Genomic DNA, 21,491 nt, shown 5'->3' on the forward strand with positions numbered 1-21,491 from the left:
GAGAAAGTAGTAGCTCTCCTATGTCATCCTCTGCCTTCTTAGAAAAGGCATGCTCACCTCTTTAAAGAGCTGTGTTCTCTAGTTGACAATTCCATACTCACACAGCAGATAGAAACCCAAGTTTAGTGAACCACACACGTGTCCCATTCAATTAGCTTGATTAGTGTTAATGTTTCTGGTTTGGTAGATTTTTTAAATTTATAAATCAGTTTTATCAGCATTAGGAATGGTTTTATGTTTATATATATTTAAATCCATTGGTATGAAAATAATTTTAAAAAATACTTCCTACTCCGATGTGCATTGTAAATACTAAGCCTGTAGTTCTCTCTCCCGATCACAAAGGCAGAGTAAAACTTATTTTCCCTTTTAAGGCTCAGTGTGGTATTCATTTTAAACCTATAAGATGTAAGAGTGGGCTGTGGTGGAGAGATTGGCTCAGTATGTAATTTCTGTTGGGTTTAACACAACTTAAAGAAGGTGCTACAAATTCGTGTGGCAAAAAAGATATCAAATAAAGGAGGGCCCACCAAAGCTGAGGCTAACAACATTAATCAGGCTGCAAACATTCAGAAGTTTCAGATTTTTATTCTGTAGGATAGATGTTGTTTTGCTCTTGCACACAGTAACTACCAGTTATTGGGCATCTACTATGTCAGGGCACTACATGTGTTATCTTCCTGAAGTATAGCTATTAGATCATCTTACAGAGGAAGAAACTGAAGTTTTGAAGATTCTGTTAATTTGCCGCTCAGAGTAACAGGGTTTCAATGGTATTCTTGGTGGTTAAATTGCATCTCAGTATCAGTCAGCTGAAATATTTGGCAAAAGCTTTTCATGTTAATCAGTTTTTCTATTGATTAGAATATTAAGCGAGTCAGGTGACCAATTCTTCATATGAGTATTTGTTGATAAGCTATATAAAATGTACTGATGTCCGTGCTAGTTAAGTTAGGAAAATAACTCATCTTTTATTAAGTAATTATGCATTGCTTCAGATACTATTTATTTGATAACTTGCTTATTACTGGAGACATACATTTTAACCCTCACTCTGCATTCTCTGGGTATCAGCCATTTAAAAAGGAATGTGGTCCAGTCTGGAAAGCCTCTTTGCCCCTGTGAGCCTGAGGCTGTTGTACCCAACCCAGAGACACCAGGGCAAGAAGGAAGAACAGGAAGGGACTCAGTCCCGGCAGCCTTCCTGGTCCAGGACGCCTTTTAGATGGGCACGGGGAATCTCTTTCCCACCCAGGCACAAGTAGGAGCACCCAGCACGCTCTGCTCCTAGCAGGCGATACCTGGTGGAATTACCTTGAGAAGTCCCTTTCACTCCCTTAGGTAGCAGAGGCAGGCTCCATAGGAGCCCCAGCAGCTCCAGATAAACCCCTCTGACCAAAATAATACTAGCAAGGCTCTGAGTATTAAACTGCCAGTAGAACCACAACTCACAAAAGTAGGCCAAAACGAATACAAAAAAAATGATGAATGTGAACTGCAATTGAAAGTTTTTTAAAAAAAATAGTAGGCCAAAACTCACATGCTAAATCCAAAGAGGGTTACTCCTTGTTAAAATAAAGGTTTAAACAGGACTCAGAGTCTCCTAACATAATAGATAAAGGGTCCAGGATATAATAAAATTTTACTTGTCACTCCTAGGACCAAGAAAACCACAACTTGAATGAGAGAAAGACCAACTAAACTGACTATAAGTCAGATGCTAGAATGATTTGACAGGAATTTTAAAATAGCTAGTATAAAAATGCTCCACTAAGCCATTACAAATTCTCTTGAAACAAAAGAAAATATCAGCAATGAAATAGTTATTGAAAAAGAACAAAGTGAAATTAGAGAAATGGAAGATACAACAACAGAATAATCAGGATGGATGAGCTCTTTCAGTGCGTGGAGATGATAGGATAGGATCAGTGCATCTGGAGATGGAACAATAGAATTCATCTATTCTGAAACGGAGAAAATGAAAAGGCTCAGGGACCTGTGGGACAATAGCAAAAGATCCAAAAGACAATCGCATTTATTATCATTGGAGTCCCAAAAGGTGAGGAGAAAGAGAGTGGGACTGAAGGAATATTGGAAGAAATAATAGCTGAAAATGTCGACCCAACAATAGCAGGCTATCCTTCAATAACTGAATGGTTAAACGAACTATGGTACATGGATACCGTGGAATACTACCTGCCAATAAAATGGAAAAAAACTCTGGATATACTTAACAACCTCATAGAATTATACAGGGAGTGGGGGGTGAGGGAGGGAGAGCCAATTCAAAAAGGTGACAAACCATATGATTTATATAACATTCTTGGAATGACAAAATTATAGACAGAGAACAGATGAGTGCTTTCCTGAGGTTGGGGGTGGTTGGGGAGGGGAGGAGAGGTAAGGGGTAGGGTAAAGGTGGCTATGGCTATGAAAACTAACATAAGGGATCCTTGTAATGAAATTTCTCTGTGTCATGACTGTAGTCACATGAACATACAGAGGTGATAACATTGCTTATATCTAAATACATACACCCACACAAATGCATGTAAAACCGGTAAATCAGAATAACATTGATGGATTATATCAGTGTTAAATTCCTAGTTGGGACACTGTTGTGTTGTTTCCCAGATGTTACTATTGGGGACAGTAGATGAAGGGTATATGGGATCTCACTGTCTTGCTTCTTACTACATGTGAATCTATAGTTATTTCAAAAACAAAAGGTATACATTATCTCAAAACCAAAACTTCGTTGAGAAATAGAAAAATGAAGGTCAAAATATCTATAGTGGTAAAAAACATATTGCTTCCAAACACATTAGTTTGAATAATATAAAATTGCCTCTAGTAGACAGTTTTTAACTTAAAGAAATAACAATTTCATATGTCTCAAACTGATACTAATTAAGCTTTGTTAAGAAATTGTCAGCCTTTGGAAGGAGGGATGGGTCAGTGATTCTTCGTATTGTTTATATGGGTAGTTGTAATAATGGAATCATCACCATTTGATTACATTAGACTAACAGTGGAAGTTGCCTTTTTATATCCCCAAGAATAGTTTGGAAGGTTTCATTTTTTCTTTTAACAGGCATGATCTCTTCAAGTACAAAAGCAAAACAAAACACTTAATGAAGATTCTCCCATAGTTTTGCTTACCCATATGCTTACAATTATGGAATCTCATGGGGCGGGGGGCCGGGGAGGGGGGAGAGCCAGGTTTATTGAATTTTGTATGGTACTTGATATATTTAACAGTGACTTAAAATAGCATATTTTGAAACTCCTAATTCAAAAATATTTCTGTTAATCTTCTTGTTGCCTGCCTCAGTTGTGGGTGACTGTTGTGGGGTGATGTTTTAAGAGAAGCAGAGAAAAATAGCTGAAGCATATTGGATGTGCCTCTCATATTATGCAGCGTGTTTGCTCAGGGATGGCATTGAGCTCCCTGGCTCAGACCCAGCGTTGTGAATGATTCAGGCAGGTGCCGCCCTGGGAAAATGGCTGTGAGAAGTCAGCAAGGCCTAGTGTGTTGGGGGATATTAGATAAGTGCATGCAGCGCAGTATCTGCCCGTAGGACATAGTTAATAAGTGTTTGCTTGCTTTCACCCACCCATTCCTACATCTGCCACAGCTCCTTTTTACTTTGACACACAGCAAAGGAAGAAGTGCACTGTTAAAACTAAAACAGCTTTGAGCTCTTTATGACGAGAAGGAATAGATTCATAGTACTTATGCAAGTGAGTCCACAAATGCCTGTAAATTATTGATGAGACGGTGTAATACGGTTAATCAGTATTGTATTATGAACTGCTTGTGTGTAACCTTTAGCTAGATGGTTGACTACGTAGGCATTCCAGATATAAATAGTAACCTTGGCTCTTCGCCCATGCCAGGTGATTTGATTTTCATAATAGGGCCCATTAGGACTAGAGTTCACAGATGTCAATGGATGGTTTCAGAGAGTGAATCCCTCTAGGCGAGCAGTTCTCAACCTGTGGGTCGCGACCCCTTTGGCGGTCGAACGACCCTTTCACAGGGGTCGCCTAAGACCATCCTGCATATCAGATATTTACATTACGATTCATAACAGTAGCAACATTACAGTTATGAAGTAGCAACGAAAATAATTTTATGGTTGGGTCACAACATGAGGAACTGTATTTAAAGGGCCAGAAGGCTGAGAACCACTGCTCGAGGCTGTTCATTCAGGCCATATGGTTCATTCAGGCCATATGGCGTCAGGCTTGAATCCTGGGTATTTTCTTTCTTTTTTATTTTATTTTTAAATATATTTTTATTGATTTCAGAGAGGAAGGGAGAGAGAGAAAGAGAAACATCAATGATGAGAATCATTGATTGGCTGCCTCCTGCACACCCCCTACTGGGGATTGAGCCCACAACCCAGGCACGTGCCTCCAGGACCGGAATTGAACCCGGGACCCTTCAGTTCACAGGCCGATGCTCTATCCACTGAGCCAAACCAGCTAGGGCCTGGGTATTTTCTTTATTTGTAAAATGATGTAATCTCTTCATCCCTCCATTTCCTCACAGATATAGTGGGGGCAATAGTACCTACTTCACTGTGCAGTTGAGAAGAGTAAATTAGATAGATCCTGTGTATTTAAAGTACCCTGTACTGTTCCTTCCACAGAATAAATGCCCAGGAACCAGACAGAGGAATCAAAGAACACCCATAAAACAGAGCCCTCCCTGGTGGCTGCATGTATTGTTTTGCTCAGCAGTGCCAGCTTTCCTGGCATGTGAAACTTGCTTGTCGCCAGCATTCTTCTGGCTCACACTTCTGAACCAGAGTACCATGAGCAATTGCTGTGTTTCCTTGGTGTAATGCTTTTTTTCCACATTTGCTTATGACTACATGCATATGTTTAAGATCTCTCTAGACTCCTAGTTTTATTTATTCAGATGAGGATTCCTGAAACATTCAGTGAGAAAATAATATTTTAATGGAAGTTATTATATACTAGAGGCCCAGTGCATGAAATTCCTGCAAGGATAGGGTCCCTAGCGGCTGCCGGCTGTCGACTGGGGCCTTCCTTTGTTCCACGTCGCCCCCTAGTGGTCAGCACACGTCATAGTAATCGATCTAACTCCCAGTCTCAGGGACACTTTGCATATTAGGCATATATATATATATATATATATATATATACTAGAGGCCCGGTGCACAAAAATTTGTGCACTCGGGGGGGAGGGGGGCCCCTCAGCCCGGCCTGTGCCCTCTCGCAGTCTGGGACCCCTTGGGAGATAACGACCTGCTGGCTTAGGCCTGCTCCCGGGTGGCAGAGGGCAGGCCCAATCCCTAGGTGCAGCCCCTGGTCGGGCTCAGAGAAGGGCCGATTGGGGAGTTGGGGTGCCTTCCCCTGTCATGCACAGAGCAGGGCAGATTGGGAGGTTGCGATGCCACCCTCAGTCACACTCAGGGTAGGGCCGATTGGGGGTTTAGGGCACCGCCCCCTGTCACACTCAAGGCAGGGTCGATGGGGAGGTTGCGGCGCCACCTCCTGTCACGCACAGAGCAGGGCCCATCAGGGGGGTTGGGGCTCCGTAACCTGTCATGCACAGAGCAGGGCCAATCAGGGGATTGAGGAGCTCCCCCCTGTCACTCACAGATTAGGGCCGATAGGGGAGTTGGGGCACCGCCCCCTGTCACACTCAGGGCAGGGCGGATCAGGGGGTTGGGGCGCTGCCCTCTATCACCCACAGAGCAGGGCCGATCAGGGGGTTGGGGCGCCGCCACTCTCACACTCAGGGCAGGGCCGATGGGGAGGTTATGGCTCTACCCCGTCACACACAGAGCAGGGCCCATGGGGGGGGGGGGGGTTGGGGCGCCGCACCCTGTCACACTCAGAGCAGGGCCGATCAGGGGGTTGAGGCGCCGCACCCTGTCACACACAGAGCCGCAGGGCGATAAGGGGGTTGGGGAGCTCCCCCCTATCAGGTATAGAGCAGGGCTGATCAGGGGGTTGGGGTGCCTTCCCCTGTCACGAACAGAGCAGGGTGGATAGGGAGGTTGTGGCCCCGCCCCCTGTCACACACAGAGCCGCAGGGCGATCAGGGGGTTTGGGCGCTGCCCCCTGTCACGCTGATCCTGGTGCTGGGAGGCATATTACCCTTTTACTATATAGGATAGAGGCCTGGTGCATGAGTGGGGCTGGCTGGTTTTCCCTGAAGGGTGTCCTGGATCAGGGTGGGGGTCCCCACTGGGGTGCCTGGCCAGCCTGGGTGAGGGTATGATGGCTGTTTGCAGCTGGTCACACACCCTTCAGGGTGGGGGTCCCCACTGGGGTGCCTGGCCAGTCTGGGTGAGGGGCTGAGGGCTGTTTTCACGTTCGGACTGAAGCTGCCAACCGCTCCTTTTTTTCTTTTTTCTTTTTTAATTCTGGGCCAGCTTTAGCTCTGGCTTCAGCTCTGAGGCCTCTGCTGCTGAAAGAAGATATCTGGTTTGTTTCGGTTCTATAATCGAAACAATGTATAACTACAGCTCTGAGATCCCAGCTCACTGAAAGCAGGTTTCTGGGGTTTTGTTTAGCTTCTGTATTTGTTACATAGTTGCTTAAAGTTGCAGGTCAGAGGCCTGCAGTGGCAGGCGGGGAATGTTGGAGTCCTCTGTCACTGAAGCAAGCAAGCCTTATGTTAGTTTCAAGCTGCCTGGCTGCCGGCGGCCATCCTGGCTGGCAGTTAATTTGCATATCTCGCTGATTAGCCAATGGGAAGGGTAGCGGTCGTACGCCAATTACCATGTTTCTCTTTTATTAGATAGGCTATATCAGCTCAGTTCTAAAAGAATTGAAGTGTCTTACAGAGTGAATATCCATATATTAAAATTTAGAATGTCATGACCAAAACCAAGTAAAAGACAGATTTTGTTCAATGAATATATTAATGTACCAGCAGCATCTGTGTATATATTTGTATTTTACAAATGATAAAATGAACTTGTTAAAAAATTTACATGATCTGAAATTGCATTTTTAAACAGATACTATCTTCATTTACTGATAAAGAACTCTTTGCATATGCAAAAGCTGGAGCAGTAGCTGAGGAGGTCTTAGCAGCAATTCGAACTGTGATTGCTTTTGGAGGACAGAAGAAAGAACTGGAAAGGTTTGAATCTCTTTTTAAGTTTATAGGAATGTTAAATTCTGTGTCATCTTTTATGCCCTTCAGGTTGACAGTGTTGTTGACAATGTATATGTTTCTTTAAACAGCTTCATCCATATTTCAGCATGTCTAATATTCTGGAGAAGTTGTGATTCTAGTTGTACTCTTCTTTTTTGTTGTTGTTGTTAATGTCATATACTTGGGTGTGTTTTTTTAACCATTTAAACAATTTTTCAGTTACAGTTTACATTCAATATTATTCTGTATTAGTTTCAGGTGTACAGCGTAGTGGTTAGATAATTATATACTTTACAAAGTAGTCCCCTGATATTTCTAGTACCCACCTGGCACCATACAATATTATTGACTGTATTCTCTATGCTATAATTTACATCCCCATGACTATTCCTAACTAACAATTTGTACTGCTTAATCCCTTCCCCCTTTTCACCCAGTCCCTCAACTCTCCTCCCCCTCTGGCAATAATCAATCTGTTCTCTGTATCTATGAATTTCTTCTTATATCTGCTAATTCAAAGCATTTCCTAGAGTCTCCTACGTGGGTAGTGACATAAAAATAGTTCCTCGGTGCTGAACCATTTTATCCCTGGTGATAATGTTTCCATCTAAGAAATTCTTATTTCTTTCTGTATTTGATATAATTGACACATACCATCCTTGATTTTCTAAGATTGAATGAGTATTTTGTGTAATATCTATGGGGACATGTTAATTTCTGGTTCACTTCCCCTCTTGCCTGGCCCCTGATCAGTAGCTATGCTCCATGATTTAGAAAATAAAAATATAATTAAAAAGCACATATGTGCAAAAGTTCAAAATCTTTTTAACTGTGTGTTAATATTTCCCTTACAACTACTTATATTCCCTCTTATTAGATTTCTGAGAGTATACACGGTAATTTATTGAAATTTAGAATATCAGATTCATTGATTTCTGAGCAGCAATCGAATTTACTTAAAATGACATCTGATATTATAGTATTTTAGGTTACGAATATTTCTTTTAGAAAATAGGAAGAACTAAACTATATTGTTTGGGAGGTTATGCATTGTTTGTTAAAGCCATAAAGGAAAACGGGAATTTTTGTAACCAGGATAATGATTACCTGTCCAAGGGATAAGGAGTTGTGAGTCATAGTGGGACACAGAGCAGGGGGTTTCTGTGGGGCTGACGGTGTTTCATTTCTTGACCTCAGTTGTGATTACGTGGCTATTCACTGTATAAATTCTTTAAACTGTACATATGTGTTTGGAGTAGCCTTTTGTTCATATGCAATATTTTACCCCACAAAGATGTCCTCTGAGAATGATTTGTGATGATGCAGTACTATAGTCCAAAGGAAAGACCCATCTTGATTTTTTGCTAAGGTTTTTGCTCTTCCCTTAAGATACATCTGACTACTAAACTGAGAAGTCTTCCTTAGTGACCAGGCAAACATCCAGTGAGATAAATCCCTTCTTCTCCTAGAACTTAAATTCTAACAGGGCAGAGGAAGGGTACAGACAACTCCAAAAAAATAAAATAAAGCAGGTGGGATAAATATTATTGGGAAATAAAATATTTTTTTAGAGTCATAGGGGTTTCTGTGTAGAGATGTTATTCAGAAAGTCCTTTCTGAGCAGTTGATGCTTGAATAGACAGAGAATGGAGGTTTTAACTTGGGATTCTTTCCAGTTTTCCTCAATGGAAAGGTGGACCAGAAAAGTACGATGGCCACCAGCACAGAGAGACAAGCAAAGCATATCTGCATCTTCCTCATTTCTGAGCCAGAGGAAAGCATTTCCCCATAGAAATTAAAACCTCAGGCCTATACCTCTGCACAGTAGGGTCTGAATTTATATAGTCTACAGGCCAAGGAAACAAAGAGTAAGAATACTAAATAAAAATAAAAGCTATAATGATTGGAAAATAAGAAACAACATTTTCATTATTCATAGATGATATGATTGTATGCATGGAAATTCCTGTAGAGCCTGCAGACTAACAGCATAAAGTAAGGTCTGAGAACCTGATCAGGATTCAGAAAAATGGCATTCTGGGAACCAGCAGCAGCCAATTAGGAAGTAGATAGTATTGCACAGTTCTAAGGTGCACATTTTTCTGTCACAACTCATCTTCTCTGGCATTGAGATAAATCCTACGATCAGTGTCTTTTTACAATTGCTGTGGATCTGGATGGAGGTCGATTCTTCCAGGTGGGACTTGGGTTTGCGCCATTCACTGGGGTCACTGATCCGAGACCACCTTACAGTAACTTCTTTGTCTACACTGGTAGTATGAATGCACACTCCAGACCTGCATGGATACTGCCTTATGGTTCAGATTCTCAGGGGAGGTTTTTCCCTGCCTTTACCTATTGCCAAGGTTGAAACACAAGTTCTCCTGCTGTCACTTTCCATGTGGCATATGCTTATTATACTGAGGCTCTAGCCCTTTGGGTCCCACCTGTATATGAACTGATGCTACATAAAATAACAGAATAGGGCCTAACCAGTTTGGCTCAGTGGATAGAGCATCAGCCTACGGACTCAAGGGTCCCAGGTTCGGGCACAACCCCAGTAGGGACTGTGCAGGACGCAGCTGATCAATGCTTCTCTCTCATCGATGTTTCTACTTCTCTATCCCTCTCCCTTCCTCTCTGTAAAAAATCAATAAAATATATATTTTTTAAAAAAATAACAGAATAGCAATACTTCCTACAATTAATCACATCTTAAACTTGAGAAATATGATATTTTTGAAAGATTATTAGCAACAACATTATAATGAGATATGGGATATACCCTGGGTAGAAGGGAGAGGGCATTATGGGAGTCAAGTCCAATATGCAGAACTTAGGTGAATCTGATCATTTTAGTTCACTAAAAGTGTAAAGAAATCAAGATATTTTTTAAATGAAGTGTTTTAATTAGTAGGTACAGAAAGAATTTTGTCCCCTAGAGAAGATGGTGATCAACTTTTTATTATAAGAATAAGCAAGTGAAGTGGGCCTACATAGTCCTATTTAAAGATTCATTTTATATGTGGAAGCATTTCTTCAGATGATAAGTTACTGGGATGTATCTTTGAAAGAACAACCTCCCCTGGAAAATTGGAAATTAGTTTTGTCTGAGATTAAGAGTTGATTTAAGACTATAACCTGAAGGCCTAAGGTCCTTTCCAGCTTGCCCATTTCTTAAAAGTTCATTTATTCAACAAATTTAACCAGCATCTACCACATGACAAGCACTGTGCTAGGCTCTGGATTGTCAATGAATCAGAAAGAGAGGATATTTGCCCTTATGTGATCCTTAGTCAAAATAGTAAGGTAGAAAAAAAGGGAAGGAAGGAAAGTAAGAAGGAATATAAGAAAGACATCAAATAATCAGATTATAGATTTTTAAAACATGCAGTGAACTAATCAAAGAGTGTGCTGATGAAGGTGAGGAGGGCAAATTTGCTTTAAATATGGTGGTCAGGAATGCATCTCTGAGGAGGTTCCATCTAGGCTGAGACGGAAGGGATGAGAAATGGCCTTCCCGGGTGAGGGCCCGGATAGTAGAGGCTTTTGGATGTCCTGAGGTGGCAATGACTGTAGGAAATATAAGGCTCCTGTGGCTGGAGCTCAGCTAAGCCAGGGGAGATTGTGATAAGAGAAGCTGTTGAAGGTGGGTCAGGCCATAACGTGGGGAATTGCAAGTTGTGATGAGGAATTAGGATTTTATTCCAAGGGCATAGAGAAGGGGTCGAGGATCTTAAAGAAGGGAACGGGTGTCCACATCATGTTTAAAAGTAGAGGCCTGATGCACGAAAATCGTGCAAGAGTAGGCCTTCCTGTGCTCTGTACTAATCCGTGCGGGTGCCCGACGACCGTGATGCTTTATCTCACAGGCTTATTGGCCAGGTGAGGGGCACACTTGGCGTCACACATTGTCATGGTGCTCTGCCTCTTCCCTCATGGCTTGATTTGGACTGAAGGTAAGAGTAGGCCTCCCTTCCTCCAGCTGCTGGCACCAGCTTCCCTCTGGCACCTGGGACCTGGGCTGGCTTCCCTCCAGCCCTGGCTTTGTCTGGAAGGATGTCCGGAAGGACGTCTGGTCTAATTAGCATATTACGCTTTTATTATTATAGATTATTTCTCTGTCTGTAATTGGTCTGGTGAGTAGAAGAGAGCAGTTAAAGAGTAGAGCCAGGTGGGCTAGTGGGAAGGCTTCAATAGTGGTCCAGGTGAGAGGGCTTACTGTGGCCTTATTGAGACTGCTGCCCGGAGATGGGTGACTGGTACATAGATTTGGGATATAATTTGGTGGTAGAATTGATAAAACTATTCTGAGACCAAATATAACCCTTCAGTTTCTTCCCCTACCCTTCTCTGCTTCCAAATAGACAAGCAACTAAGGTCTCTCAGTCTCCCTCTTCAGATTAGCAGGTGCAGGAGGAAACTTAAAATGAAAATTAACCAGGATTTAAAATGAATTTAATCATTAGTAGAGAATTGTTTTGTTCTCCTTAATTAAATTTTTTTTCTCTCTGCATGTGTCTTGCAAATGTTTATCTATTAGTGTTGCTTTTTATTTGCTTAATTAAAATTGTTCCTTTTAAGCAATAAAAAAAAAATAAAAAAATTGTTCCTTGCTCTTGGAAGTGGCTGGTAAATATTTTTATAATATTTAAGAAGAAGATTTTTTTTCTAAATATCAATGTTTTTGTTGTGTAACTTTATTCCATTTTAGGAACTCCTGCTTTAATTACCATTTTCATACTAATGCTTTTAGTGAATTTAATAGCTGATTTTGTATTGTGACATTTTTTATGGAAATGCTAATCAAAAAGTAAAAGGAGTGTTGTTTATGTCTCCCCCCTTCCCTCCTTACCCCTTTCTGTTTTTTCATTTATCTTTTCTGGTATCTAAATGATTTTCTTCCTTGTTGCTTCTTCCTACGCAAATGTTTCCTCTGGCCCCATGCGACATCAGTGAAAGATTTCTACATTAGTCTCTCGGTAAGCAAGAACTGAAATAAAGGAGATAACAGGGTGTGAGTCATAATTGTTAAAGTTCCTTACATGTAATAATGTAATCACGTATAATTTATGCTTAGTAGTACTTTTCACCCCAGATCAACTCATGAAGTGGGAGATACATATATATATAGATACATAGATATATATATATATATGTGTGTGTGTGTGTGTGTATATATATATATCAACCATTGAAACATCTTTCTCAAAGATAATTTTTTTGTTCAAAGGTTAAAACTGGCAAGTTGGGGATTGACATTTTTGGAGGAAGAAACTCTAATAATATGTTACTATTTTATCACCATAAAGTTCTGTTTAAATTTGGTCTTCGGCGAACATGGGGGCCATGTAAATTTCATTCGACAGACTTTCCCACCTAGTAGAGTAGCTGGTTAAAAAAAGTCGTGAGGCCAGGAAAGAATGCATGTTTCCATCCAAGCAGGGCTTGAACCACTCTGTACATGCGAATGGAACAAACATCCAAAGAAAATTAGTATAACATTTAAATGGTCCATGTTTTTGTAGATTAAAGACCTCAAAATATGAATTCTATATGGAAGTAAGTTCTTTTATCACAATTATGAACTCCTTTCCATAAGGCAATGGTCTAAGTTCTGCAGGGCGTTGTGATTAAGAGGATAAAAACAGATTTAAAGCTTAATTATAATCTGTCCTATTTCCCTACTAATATTACCTTGATTCTATATTTTCAAAGATCCTTTCTTTACTTTAAATTTGGTCCCCATGATCTTATCTCCACATCTGTCTTTTTGAGCAAAATAGCCTGTTGTGTTCCTTTCAAATGAAGATGAAGTTACAGACAGCATCTCCTTTCACTTTAACATCAGATATTCACTGCTCCCCAAGGGTTTAAAAAGTATGAGAATTAACGTTTGGGAGAGAGCTTTACATCATTAGAACTGAAGGAAGAAAATCTTATCAGCGGACACCAACATTATTTTTGTTTTTTATTTGCTTCCTTGCTGTTGCCCTCTTTTGTATAATTTGAAGTGCTATGTAATACTCTTTACATTTAAATAAACTGTATGGTTTATCTTATTTCCAGAGTGATTATTTTTGAAATAATCAGTTGAAATTTGCTGTACTTTCTGTGAGAAGTATTCATGGGTATTCTCCAAGTTTGGCTAATATAATAGAGACCTTTGTGCTGTGAACAGGTTACAAGGTCCTCAGTGTGCTGAGATTTTTATTTTCTCAGTCCTTGAGGCCTGGGGTGGGTGACCCGAGCCACCAGGCCAGAGCCCCTTCTTCAAGCAGCAGGCAGCCATGACATGACCATGTTGGGAGCGGTGACTGAGGAACTAGGATGTAGGCAATGTGTAGAAAGAGTAAGAAAGGGGACACTGATACATAATGAGGGATTATTATATACTAGAGGCCCAGTGCACAAAAATTTGTGCACTCGGGGGGGAGGGGAGGAGGCTCCCTCAGCCTGGCCTGTGCCCTCTCACAGTCTGGGACCCCTCAGGGGATGACCACCTGCTGGCTTAGGCCCGCTCCCTGGGGGATTGGCCCCAAGCTGGCAATCAGACATCCCTCTGGCAGCCCAGCAGCCCTCGGGGGATGTCCACTTGCCAGTAGGGAGCAGGCCTAAACTGCAGTCGGACATCCTTAGCGCTGCTGAGGAGGCAGGAGAGGCTCCCACCACCACCGCTGTACTGGCAGCCATCAGCCTGGCTTGTGGCTGAGCATGTGAGAGTGCCCTGACCACCAGAGGGCAGCTCCTGCATTGAGTGTCTGCCCCCTGGTGGTCAGTGTGTGTCATAGTGACCAGTCATTCCCAGTCCTTCCACTGTTAGGGTCAGTTTGCATATTACCCTTTTACTAAATAGGAAAGAGGCCTGGTGCATGGGTGGAGGCCCGCTGGTTTGCCCTGAAGGGTGTCCCGGATCAGGGTGGGGGTCCCGCTTGGGTGCCTGGCCAGCCTGGATGAGGGGATGAGGGCCGTTTTCAGGCTGGCGGGTGACTGAAGCTCCCAACCTCTCCTTTTTTTCTTTTTTTCTTTTTATGCTGGAATTTATTTACCTTCTATAGCTGTCACTGGAACTGAGAGCCGGCTTTAGCTCTGAGGTTCGGCTCCAGCTCTGAGACCTCGGCTGCTGAAAGCAGGTATCTGGGTTTGTTTGGCTTCTATAATTGAAACACTGTTGCAACTCCAGCTCTGAGGCCCGGCTGGCTGAAAGCAGGTTTCTGGGGTTTGTTTAGCTTCTATAATTGCAACATTGTTTCTTAGAGTGCAGCTCAGAGCTGGGTGGTGGCAGGCAGAGAACCTTGGCTTCCTCCATCACTGGAGCAAGCAAGCCTCATGTTGGCTTCAGCTGCCTGGCTGCCGGCCGTCATCTTGGTTAGCAGTTAATTTGCATATCACCCTGATTAGCCAATGGGAAGTGTGTCGAAGGTACGGTTAATTACCATGTTTGTCTATTATTAGATAGGATTTTTAAGCCTGGTCATTTTTTCAGGTCAGTGATTTTTTAAAATAAATGTCAATGGAAATAAGATAAACTACATAGTTTATTTAAATGTAAAATGTATTACATAACAATTCACGGCTCTCAAAATGCTCCTACACCTATGTCCAACAAACTCAAAAGATTCTGGGGGCTTTGCTAGAAATAAATGACTAAGATTTATTCCTGGTTCTTATAGTATGCAAACTAGAAACACAGCGAAGCAAAACCCCAGAAGTGTTCTGATGAGGAAAGAAAAGTTAAGAGTTCTTATAATAAAAATCACATCCTTGAGAATAATCAGCCCTGCATTCTTAGCCCCACGATTGGCCCAGAACTGTTACCAGTCAGATGTCAGGTTATCTGGATGATGGATGCTACTTGGTGTGGAGGATAGGCACCAGGAGGTCTGGTCTTGTCCCGAGTTCTTTTGTGGATAGTCAGAGGGTTATCTGCAGTTAAGTAAATGTCTGGGCATTGAAGCAAGACTGGAAAGTTCAAAAGTTTTCGTTTCCCGGCTCGTTAAAGCAGGAATAGAAACACTTCATGCCTCAGCCTACTGGCTTTGAATGTTTTAGCAGCTTGACCATAGTGACTCCATTTTATTTCTTCACCCTTTTCCTCACTTTTTTCTTTCAGTTGGTTCTTCTAGTAGACACACAGGGATGCAGGATGGGGTGCAGACTGTCTCCAGAGCTTCTGTAATATTCAGAGACTTAAAGGACTTACTTAATGTTGAACACCATCTAGCATTATATCTTCGGATTATTAATACATTTTAAAAGCATGCAGATTGTAAGGGAAAGTACAGTGTTCATAGTGTCTGTTTTGTTTTGTGTATGAAACAATGCCAGTGTTAGAAGTTTGCTAACTATTATTCCACTTATTTCACTGTTGCTTAGGCCAACAGAGAAGGGGCTTTTAGAAGACTTCCCCCACCAACTAATCTCTGTAAGACTCAGTTTCCTCTTCTACAAAAAGAGATTAGATAGTTCTAACATCCTAGGGTCAATGTATGGAAAAAAAGAGAAAATATGTGTAAAACACCTACCATGGGGCTGGGCACATTCTAAATCGTCAACAAGCATCATGCTATATTGACCCATTTCACATGTTTATGAGTATATGTGATCATTTTTGTTACTCCTCCCAGGTACAACAAAAATTTAGAAGAAGCTAAGAGAATTGGGATAAGGAAAGCTATTACGGCCAACATCTCTATGGGTGCTGCTTTCCTGCTGATCTATGCTTCATATGCTCTGGCATTCTGGTATGGGACCTCCTTGGTCCTTTCAGGAAAATATTCTATTGGAAAAGTACTCACTGTAAGTGATATTATATTAAGAAAAGAATCACTGTTTAAAATGCCAATGAGATTGCAGTGTGGTCTTGGCTTGACTATTGGAGAATATATCTTGAAGAAGGAATGAATAACACAGACATGCACTATTAGGTTAAAAAGGAAATTAGATGTATTCAACAACCAGTTTTGTCTTTTTTGTAACCCCCCTTGAAAAGTCTATCCTGTGGCCTACGTTATACTAACATCACCCGTCTCTATAGCATAAACTTTTCATTAGTTGAGATTATTTCTTTGTGCCATACGCTATGCTAAGCACTTTATTTTTATTTTCTGATTTACTATTCATAACAATAAATGGCAAAATACACTTGAACTTCTTTTCAGGATCTTTTGAATGACAGCTAATACAGCAAACGAATTTTTGGAAGCATAGAGTGCTATTCTTCCTAAAAGAATGTGCTGTTTGGAGTTTCTCTGCCATATAGATCTTTGTACAAGTATAGAAAGAAGGCTTGCCATTTGATGCTATCCTTTTGTATTTAAAGACAATGAACTATTCACTAACCAAGCTCAATCTACATCTTTTTAAAAAAATGTTTTTATTGATTTCATAGAGAGGAAGGGAGAGGGAGAGAGAGAGAAACATAAATTGACTGTCTCCTGCATACCCCCTACTGGGAAACGAGCCCACAACGGGGCCATGTGCCCTGACCGAGAATTGAACTGACAGCCTCCTGGTGCCTGGGACGATGCTCAATCAAATGAGCCACACAGACTGGCCTGGCTCAGTCTGCATTTTGATCTAATAAAGTACATATTGTTAGATGTGTCACTTGGTCCCTTTTTGACAGGCTAAGTAAAAGTACCTATATTCAGTAAATGACAGACCCAACTATTTGGTTGAGTCCCTTAAAAACAGTTCCCGTTCTCAGGAAACAGGTTGGTAGTGTGGATCTGATAATTGTGTCTCTTGTTTTTTCAGACTGTTGCCTCACCCACAATGTATAGGGCTCTTCAGTTAAGAATGGTTTTAACCAAAAAGCTTTTATTAGGATAGTGATACTGTGGGTGAGCCTAGGTTGGCAAGAGAAGTGTTCTGCTTGCTTGTGATGTAGATAGGCAGCTTTAAATGCAGTATTCACTGAACACAGATCTGCCTTTCCAACTGGAACCATCAAGAGTAGGAGCAAGCACAGGATTTGATATTCAGGCCGACGTGTTTCAAATTCCAGCCTATAACTTTTAGCTGTAAGATTTGGGGCGGCCAAATACAGACTTTTCAAGCCTTCTTACCTCTTTTGCCAAATATAAATGGCAGTATTGTTGTAAGGACTAATTGATAAAATAAATATAGAATCACTTAGCAACATTCCTTGTATGTAAATTCTTGGGGACTAAAATTACTGTGTGTTTTAGAAAGAAAGGACTGGTGACATTAGTTCTCTTTAACCCAGATGAGAAACAAAGTCAAAGCCAGGTCTTTATCCATAAGACACTGATTTGGGCAAAATAAAACACTGTTTACCAGACCTCAAAGAGAACACAGTTTGGTAGGGGGATGGGGGGAAGACAACCTGGTAAAGAGTAATGCCTTAGGTGTGTGTGCTTTATAATTTACAAGATATTTTTATATATACTGTTTCATTTGATACACCAGCTCTAAGGTTGCTGGGTATGGAAAATAAAATCTTGCCTGTTTTTGCAAATGAAGAAATTGAAACCCAGAAACTCTAGAAGAATTGCCTGGAGACATATAGCCAGTTAGTGCTTAGCCCAGGATTCAGACCTAGACCTTGTGTGTCTCCTACTAGGGTTTATTTCCTCTATCCTCTGCTGATGATCTAAACCAAAATTCTTGGCCATTCAAGAAATATTAAAATGTTCTATTATACTAGTAATAGTCTGGTCCTATAGAATTTACACACTGAGCAAGTAAGACTAACCCTGCATTCTAAGTTGAAAAGTACTTAAACTTTTAAATATTTAAAAATATTTTTAAAGATATTTTTAACACCCAGTATTTATATGTTGCCTTGCCATTTTAAAATTTAATAAGTTGTATTAAGAAAAAAGAGTATAAAAAAATTGTCTAAACAGGACCTCGGTAACTTGACGATTTCCCTTCACATTTCTCAGGTCTTCTTCTCGGTGTTAATTGGGGCTTTTAGCATTGGGCAGGCGTCACCAAGCATTGAAGCATTTGCAAATGCAAGAGGAGCAGCATATGAAATCTTCAAGATAATTGATAATGTAAGTCTCCGCTGGCTATTTACCCAGATATTTAAAAGTTTTTCTAGTGATAAAGTAGATTTCTTTATCACTTGTTCCAACTCTCCACAAATGTCACTCAAAGTAGTTGTTGTAACCTAGTTAAATCTTCTGGTATTTTATTCTGTTTAGAAGCCAAGCATTGACAGCTATTCGAAGAATGGGCACAAACCAGATAATATTCAGGGAAATTTGGAATTCACAAATGTTCACTTCAGTTACCCATCTCGAAAAGAAGTTAAGGTACAATGATAAATGACTAATTAATGATTCAATGATGTATTGAATAAAGAATTTCTCATACTTTCCTTTAGAGACTTTAAAAGACTGTGAATATTTAAACCTCATTTTGAATTCATTTGTCCATTCATAGTCCTGTGCATTGCTCTTAATAAGTTTATTTCTCATTCGTCCTGCTAGATCTTGAAGGGTCTCAACCTGCAGGTTCGGAGTGGGCAGACAGTGGCCCTGGTGGGGAACAGCGGCTGTGGGAAAAGCACCACGGTCCAGCTGATGCAACGGCTGTACGACCCGACGGAGGGCATGGTGAGAGGGCGCTGGCTGGGCTAGATGCTGCAGCGATCACAGTACCATTGCAGACCACACGCTACAATGCCACAGTGAATAAAATTCACACTTTTCATTTCAGGTCAGTATCGATGGACAGGACATCAGGACCATAAACGTGAGGCATCTGCGGGAAATTACTGGTGTGGTGAGTCAGGAGCCTGTGCTGTTTGCCACCACAATAGCTGAAAACATTCGCTATGGCCGTGAAAATGTCACCATGGATGAGATTGAGAAAGCTGTCAAGGAAGCCAATGCCTATGACTTTATCATGAAACTGCCTAATGTAAGTCCTTTTTTAAAAAAATATTTTTTATTGATTTTTTTACAGAGAGGAATAGAAAGTTTGAAACATTGATGAGAGAGAAACATCAATTAGCTGCCTCCTGCACACCCCCTACTGGGGATGTGCCCGCAACCAAGGTACATGCCCTTAATCGGAATCGAACCTGGGACTCTTCAGTCCGCAGGCCAACACTCTATCCACTGAGCCAAACCGGTTAGGGCGTAAGTCCTTCTTGATCTTTGTCATGCTAGAGGTTCAGAGAATAGAATGCTGACCTAATGCTTAACAAGTTAGGAAACTGTGATCTGGAGGAATCTTCTAAGAAGGGAAATCCAGACGACTTCAGATTTTAAAGCTCTAGCAGCCAGTCATATTTTTGAAAAGGCAGGTTGGTTATTGATAAGTTTTAAGGAACTGGATTGTATTACCTGTGAGGCTGGCATGGTCTAGGGCAGTGGTTCTCAACCTTCCTAATGCCGCGGCCCTTTAATACAGTTCTTCATGTTGTGGTGACCCCCAATTTCATTGTTACAAATTGAACATAATTAAAGCATAGTGATTAATCACAAAAACTATGTAATTATATATGTGTTTTCTGACGGTCTTAGGTGACCCCTGTGAAAGGGACATTCGAGCCCCCGAAGGAGTCGCGACCCACAGGTTGAGAACCACTGGTCTAGGGCAGTGGTCGTCAAACCGCGGCTCACAAGCCACATGCGGCTCTTTGGCCCCTTGAGTGTGGCTCTTCCACAAAATACCATGTGCGGGCACACATGTACAGTGACAGTGCGAAGATGACTTAAAACTTTAAGTAAAGTTTATTAAGTTAATTTTAGGGAACGTTGTGGAGTGAAAGAAGATGTAGTGTTGAGGATTGAGAAAGGTATGTTGAGATGGTTTGGACATATAGAGAGGATGAACGAAAGGAGATAGATGAAACAAGTATACAAGATGAGTGTGGATGGGAGAGTTGGAAGGGGTCGCCCTCAGCGAACATACCTCAATCAGATTGAGGACGTTTTTAGCAAAGGCCAGCTTAGGAGTACCCTAATTAAGTTAATAACAATGTACCTACCTATATAGTTTAAGTTTAAAAAATTTGGCTCTCAAAAGAAATTTCAATCGTTGTACTGTTGATATTTGGCTCTGTTGACTAATGAGTTTGCCGACCACTGGTCTAGGGGATTCCTTCCCATCTTAAAACGGGAGCTGAGATAGCTTGTGCTTCTGCTAAATCATCCTGTGTTTTCTGCTGTAGAAATTTGACACCCTTGTTGGAGAGAGAGGGGCGCAGCTGAGTGGCGGACAGAAACAGAGAATCGCCATCGCTCGGGCCCTGGTTCGCAACCCCAAGATCCTGCTGCTGGATGAGGCCACGTCTGCCTTGGACACTGAAAGTGAAGCAGTGGTTCAGGCGGCTCTGGATAAGGTCTGTGAGCCTCAATTTAAACAACCCTGATTCATAAGTGTAAGATCATCTCACCATAAGTTATTCTTAGTATTTTTATTTATTGATTTCTTTTGAGAGAGTGCAAGGTAGAGAGAGAGAAAAAGAAGCATCAGTTTGTTGTTTCACTTATTTATGCATTCATTGGTTGATTCTCTTATGACAAACTTGGCGTATCAACACGATGCTCTAATTAACTAAGCTACCTGGCCAGGGCCTTAGTATTATTTTTTTTTTTTAAGTAAATTTTCAGCCGCTTCTAAAGTGATTCCTTCCACTATCAAAATAAAATAATCAGGCCTCTGGATCTGTTTGTTTCGTTTCTATTTATTTATTTTTTTAAATAGAAATGAATAAACTTCCATTAAAAGGTACTTGCACATTTTTAAAATTAAACAATGAGAAATACAGACTCAAAGGAAAATGGGTCTTTATTGTAATCTTGAAAATGTAGTTTTAGAGAAAACCTGTTATTGAGGTTTTGTGAGTTTTTACTTTTGTCGACAAGAGAGAAATATGATCCGAAGGTTCACGTTTAATTTCCAAGATGTTAAAGGCTTAATGAAGACTCCATGCGAAATGAGAAACCTCTTATCCCCCAGAGAGAGACCATGAAATGTCCTTGACTAGCAACAGGATTTTTAACTTCCTCCAATTCTTCAGTTGGTGTGACTCATTCACCAAAGAGGATTTGAGTGCTTCTTCTGTGCCAGGCACTAGGTGCTGTGTCCCTGGCATACAGCGTAACCAGGCCAGCTCCGTGAGGACGAGGAATGTGGAGACCTTTTAACCCAAAAGCACTCTGAGTGGAAGTGTCACAGTAGAATTCAAAGATGAACTTGTATTTGTCCCAACTCTTCCCCTCTCTAATAATAAAACAACACTGCATGTTCCTTTAAACATCCTGTCATTGTGCTTAATAGATTGTTGAGGGAGGAAAAAGGTTATAAAAATTGTGTGGTGTTTTCCGCCTTCGCTCTGGTTATCTGTAATTTCACA

The 21,491-nt window shown here is 41.1% G+C and overlaps 1 protein-coding gene across 3 annotated transcripts in view; it reads left to right on the forward strand.

Moving 5' to 3' along the window:
• The window catches only part of ABCB1 (ATP binding cassette subfamily B member 1), a 79,185-nt gene that overhangs the window by 26,408 nt on the left and 31,286 nt on the right, over positions 1-21,491 (forward strand). For all 3 annotated transcript variants that reach the window (XM_036328301.1, XM_036328303.1, XM_036328302.1), the window contains 7 exons: positions 7,008-7,132; positions 15,775-15,946; positions 18,061-18,174; positions 18,325-18,435; positions 18,613-18,738; positions 18,842-19,045; positions 20,304-20,474. In XM_036328301.1, coding sequence (XP_036184194.1) covers positions 7,008-7,132; positions 15,775-15,946; positions 18,061-18,174; positions 18,325-18,435; positions 18,613-18,738; positions 18,842-19,045; positions 20,304-20,474 — 1,023 coding nt within the window. The remainder of the gene's footprint in view (positions 1-7,007; positions 7,133-15,774; positions 15,947-18,060; positions 18,175-18,324; positions 18,436-18,612; positions 18,739-18,841; positions 19,046-20,303; positions 20,475-21,491) is intronic.

This window comes from Myotis myotis, unplaced genomic scaffold, assembly GCF_014108235.1.
Source record: "Myotis myotis isolate mMyoMyo1 unplaced genomic scaffold, mMyoMyo1.p scaffold_m19_p_11, whole genome shotgun sequence".
Lineage (NCBI taxonomy): Eukaryota > Metazoa > Chordata > Mammalia > Chiroptera > Vespertilionidae > Myotis > Myotis myotis.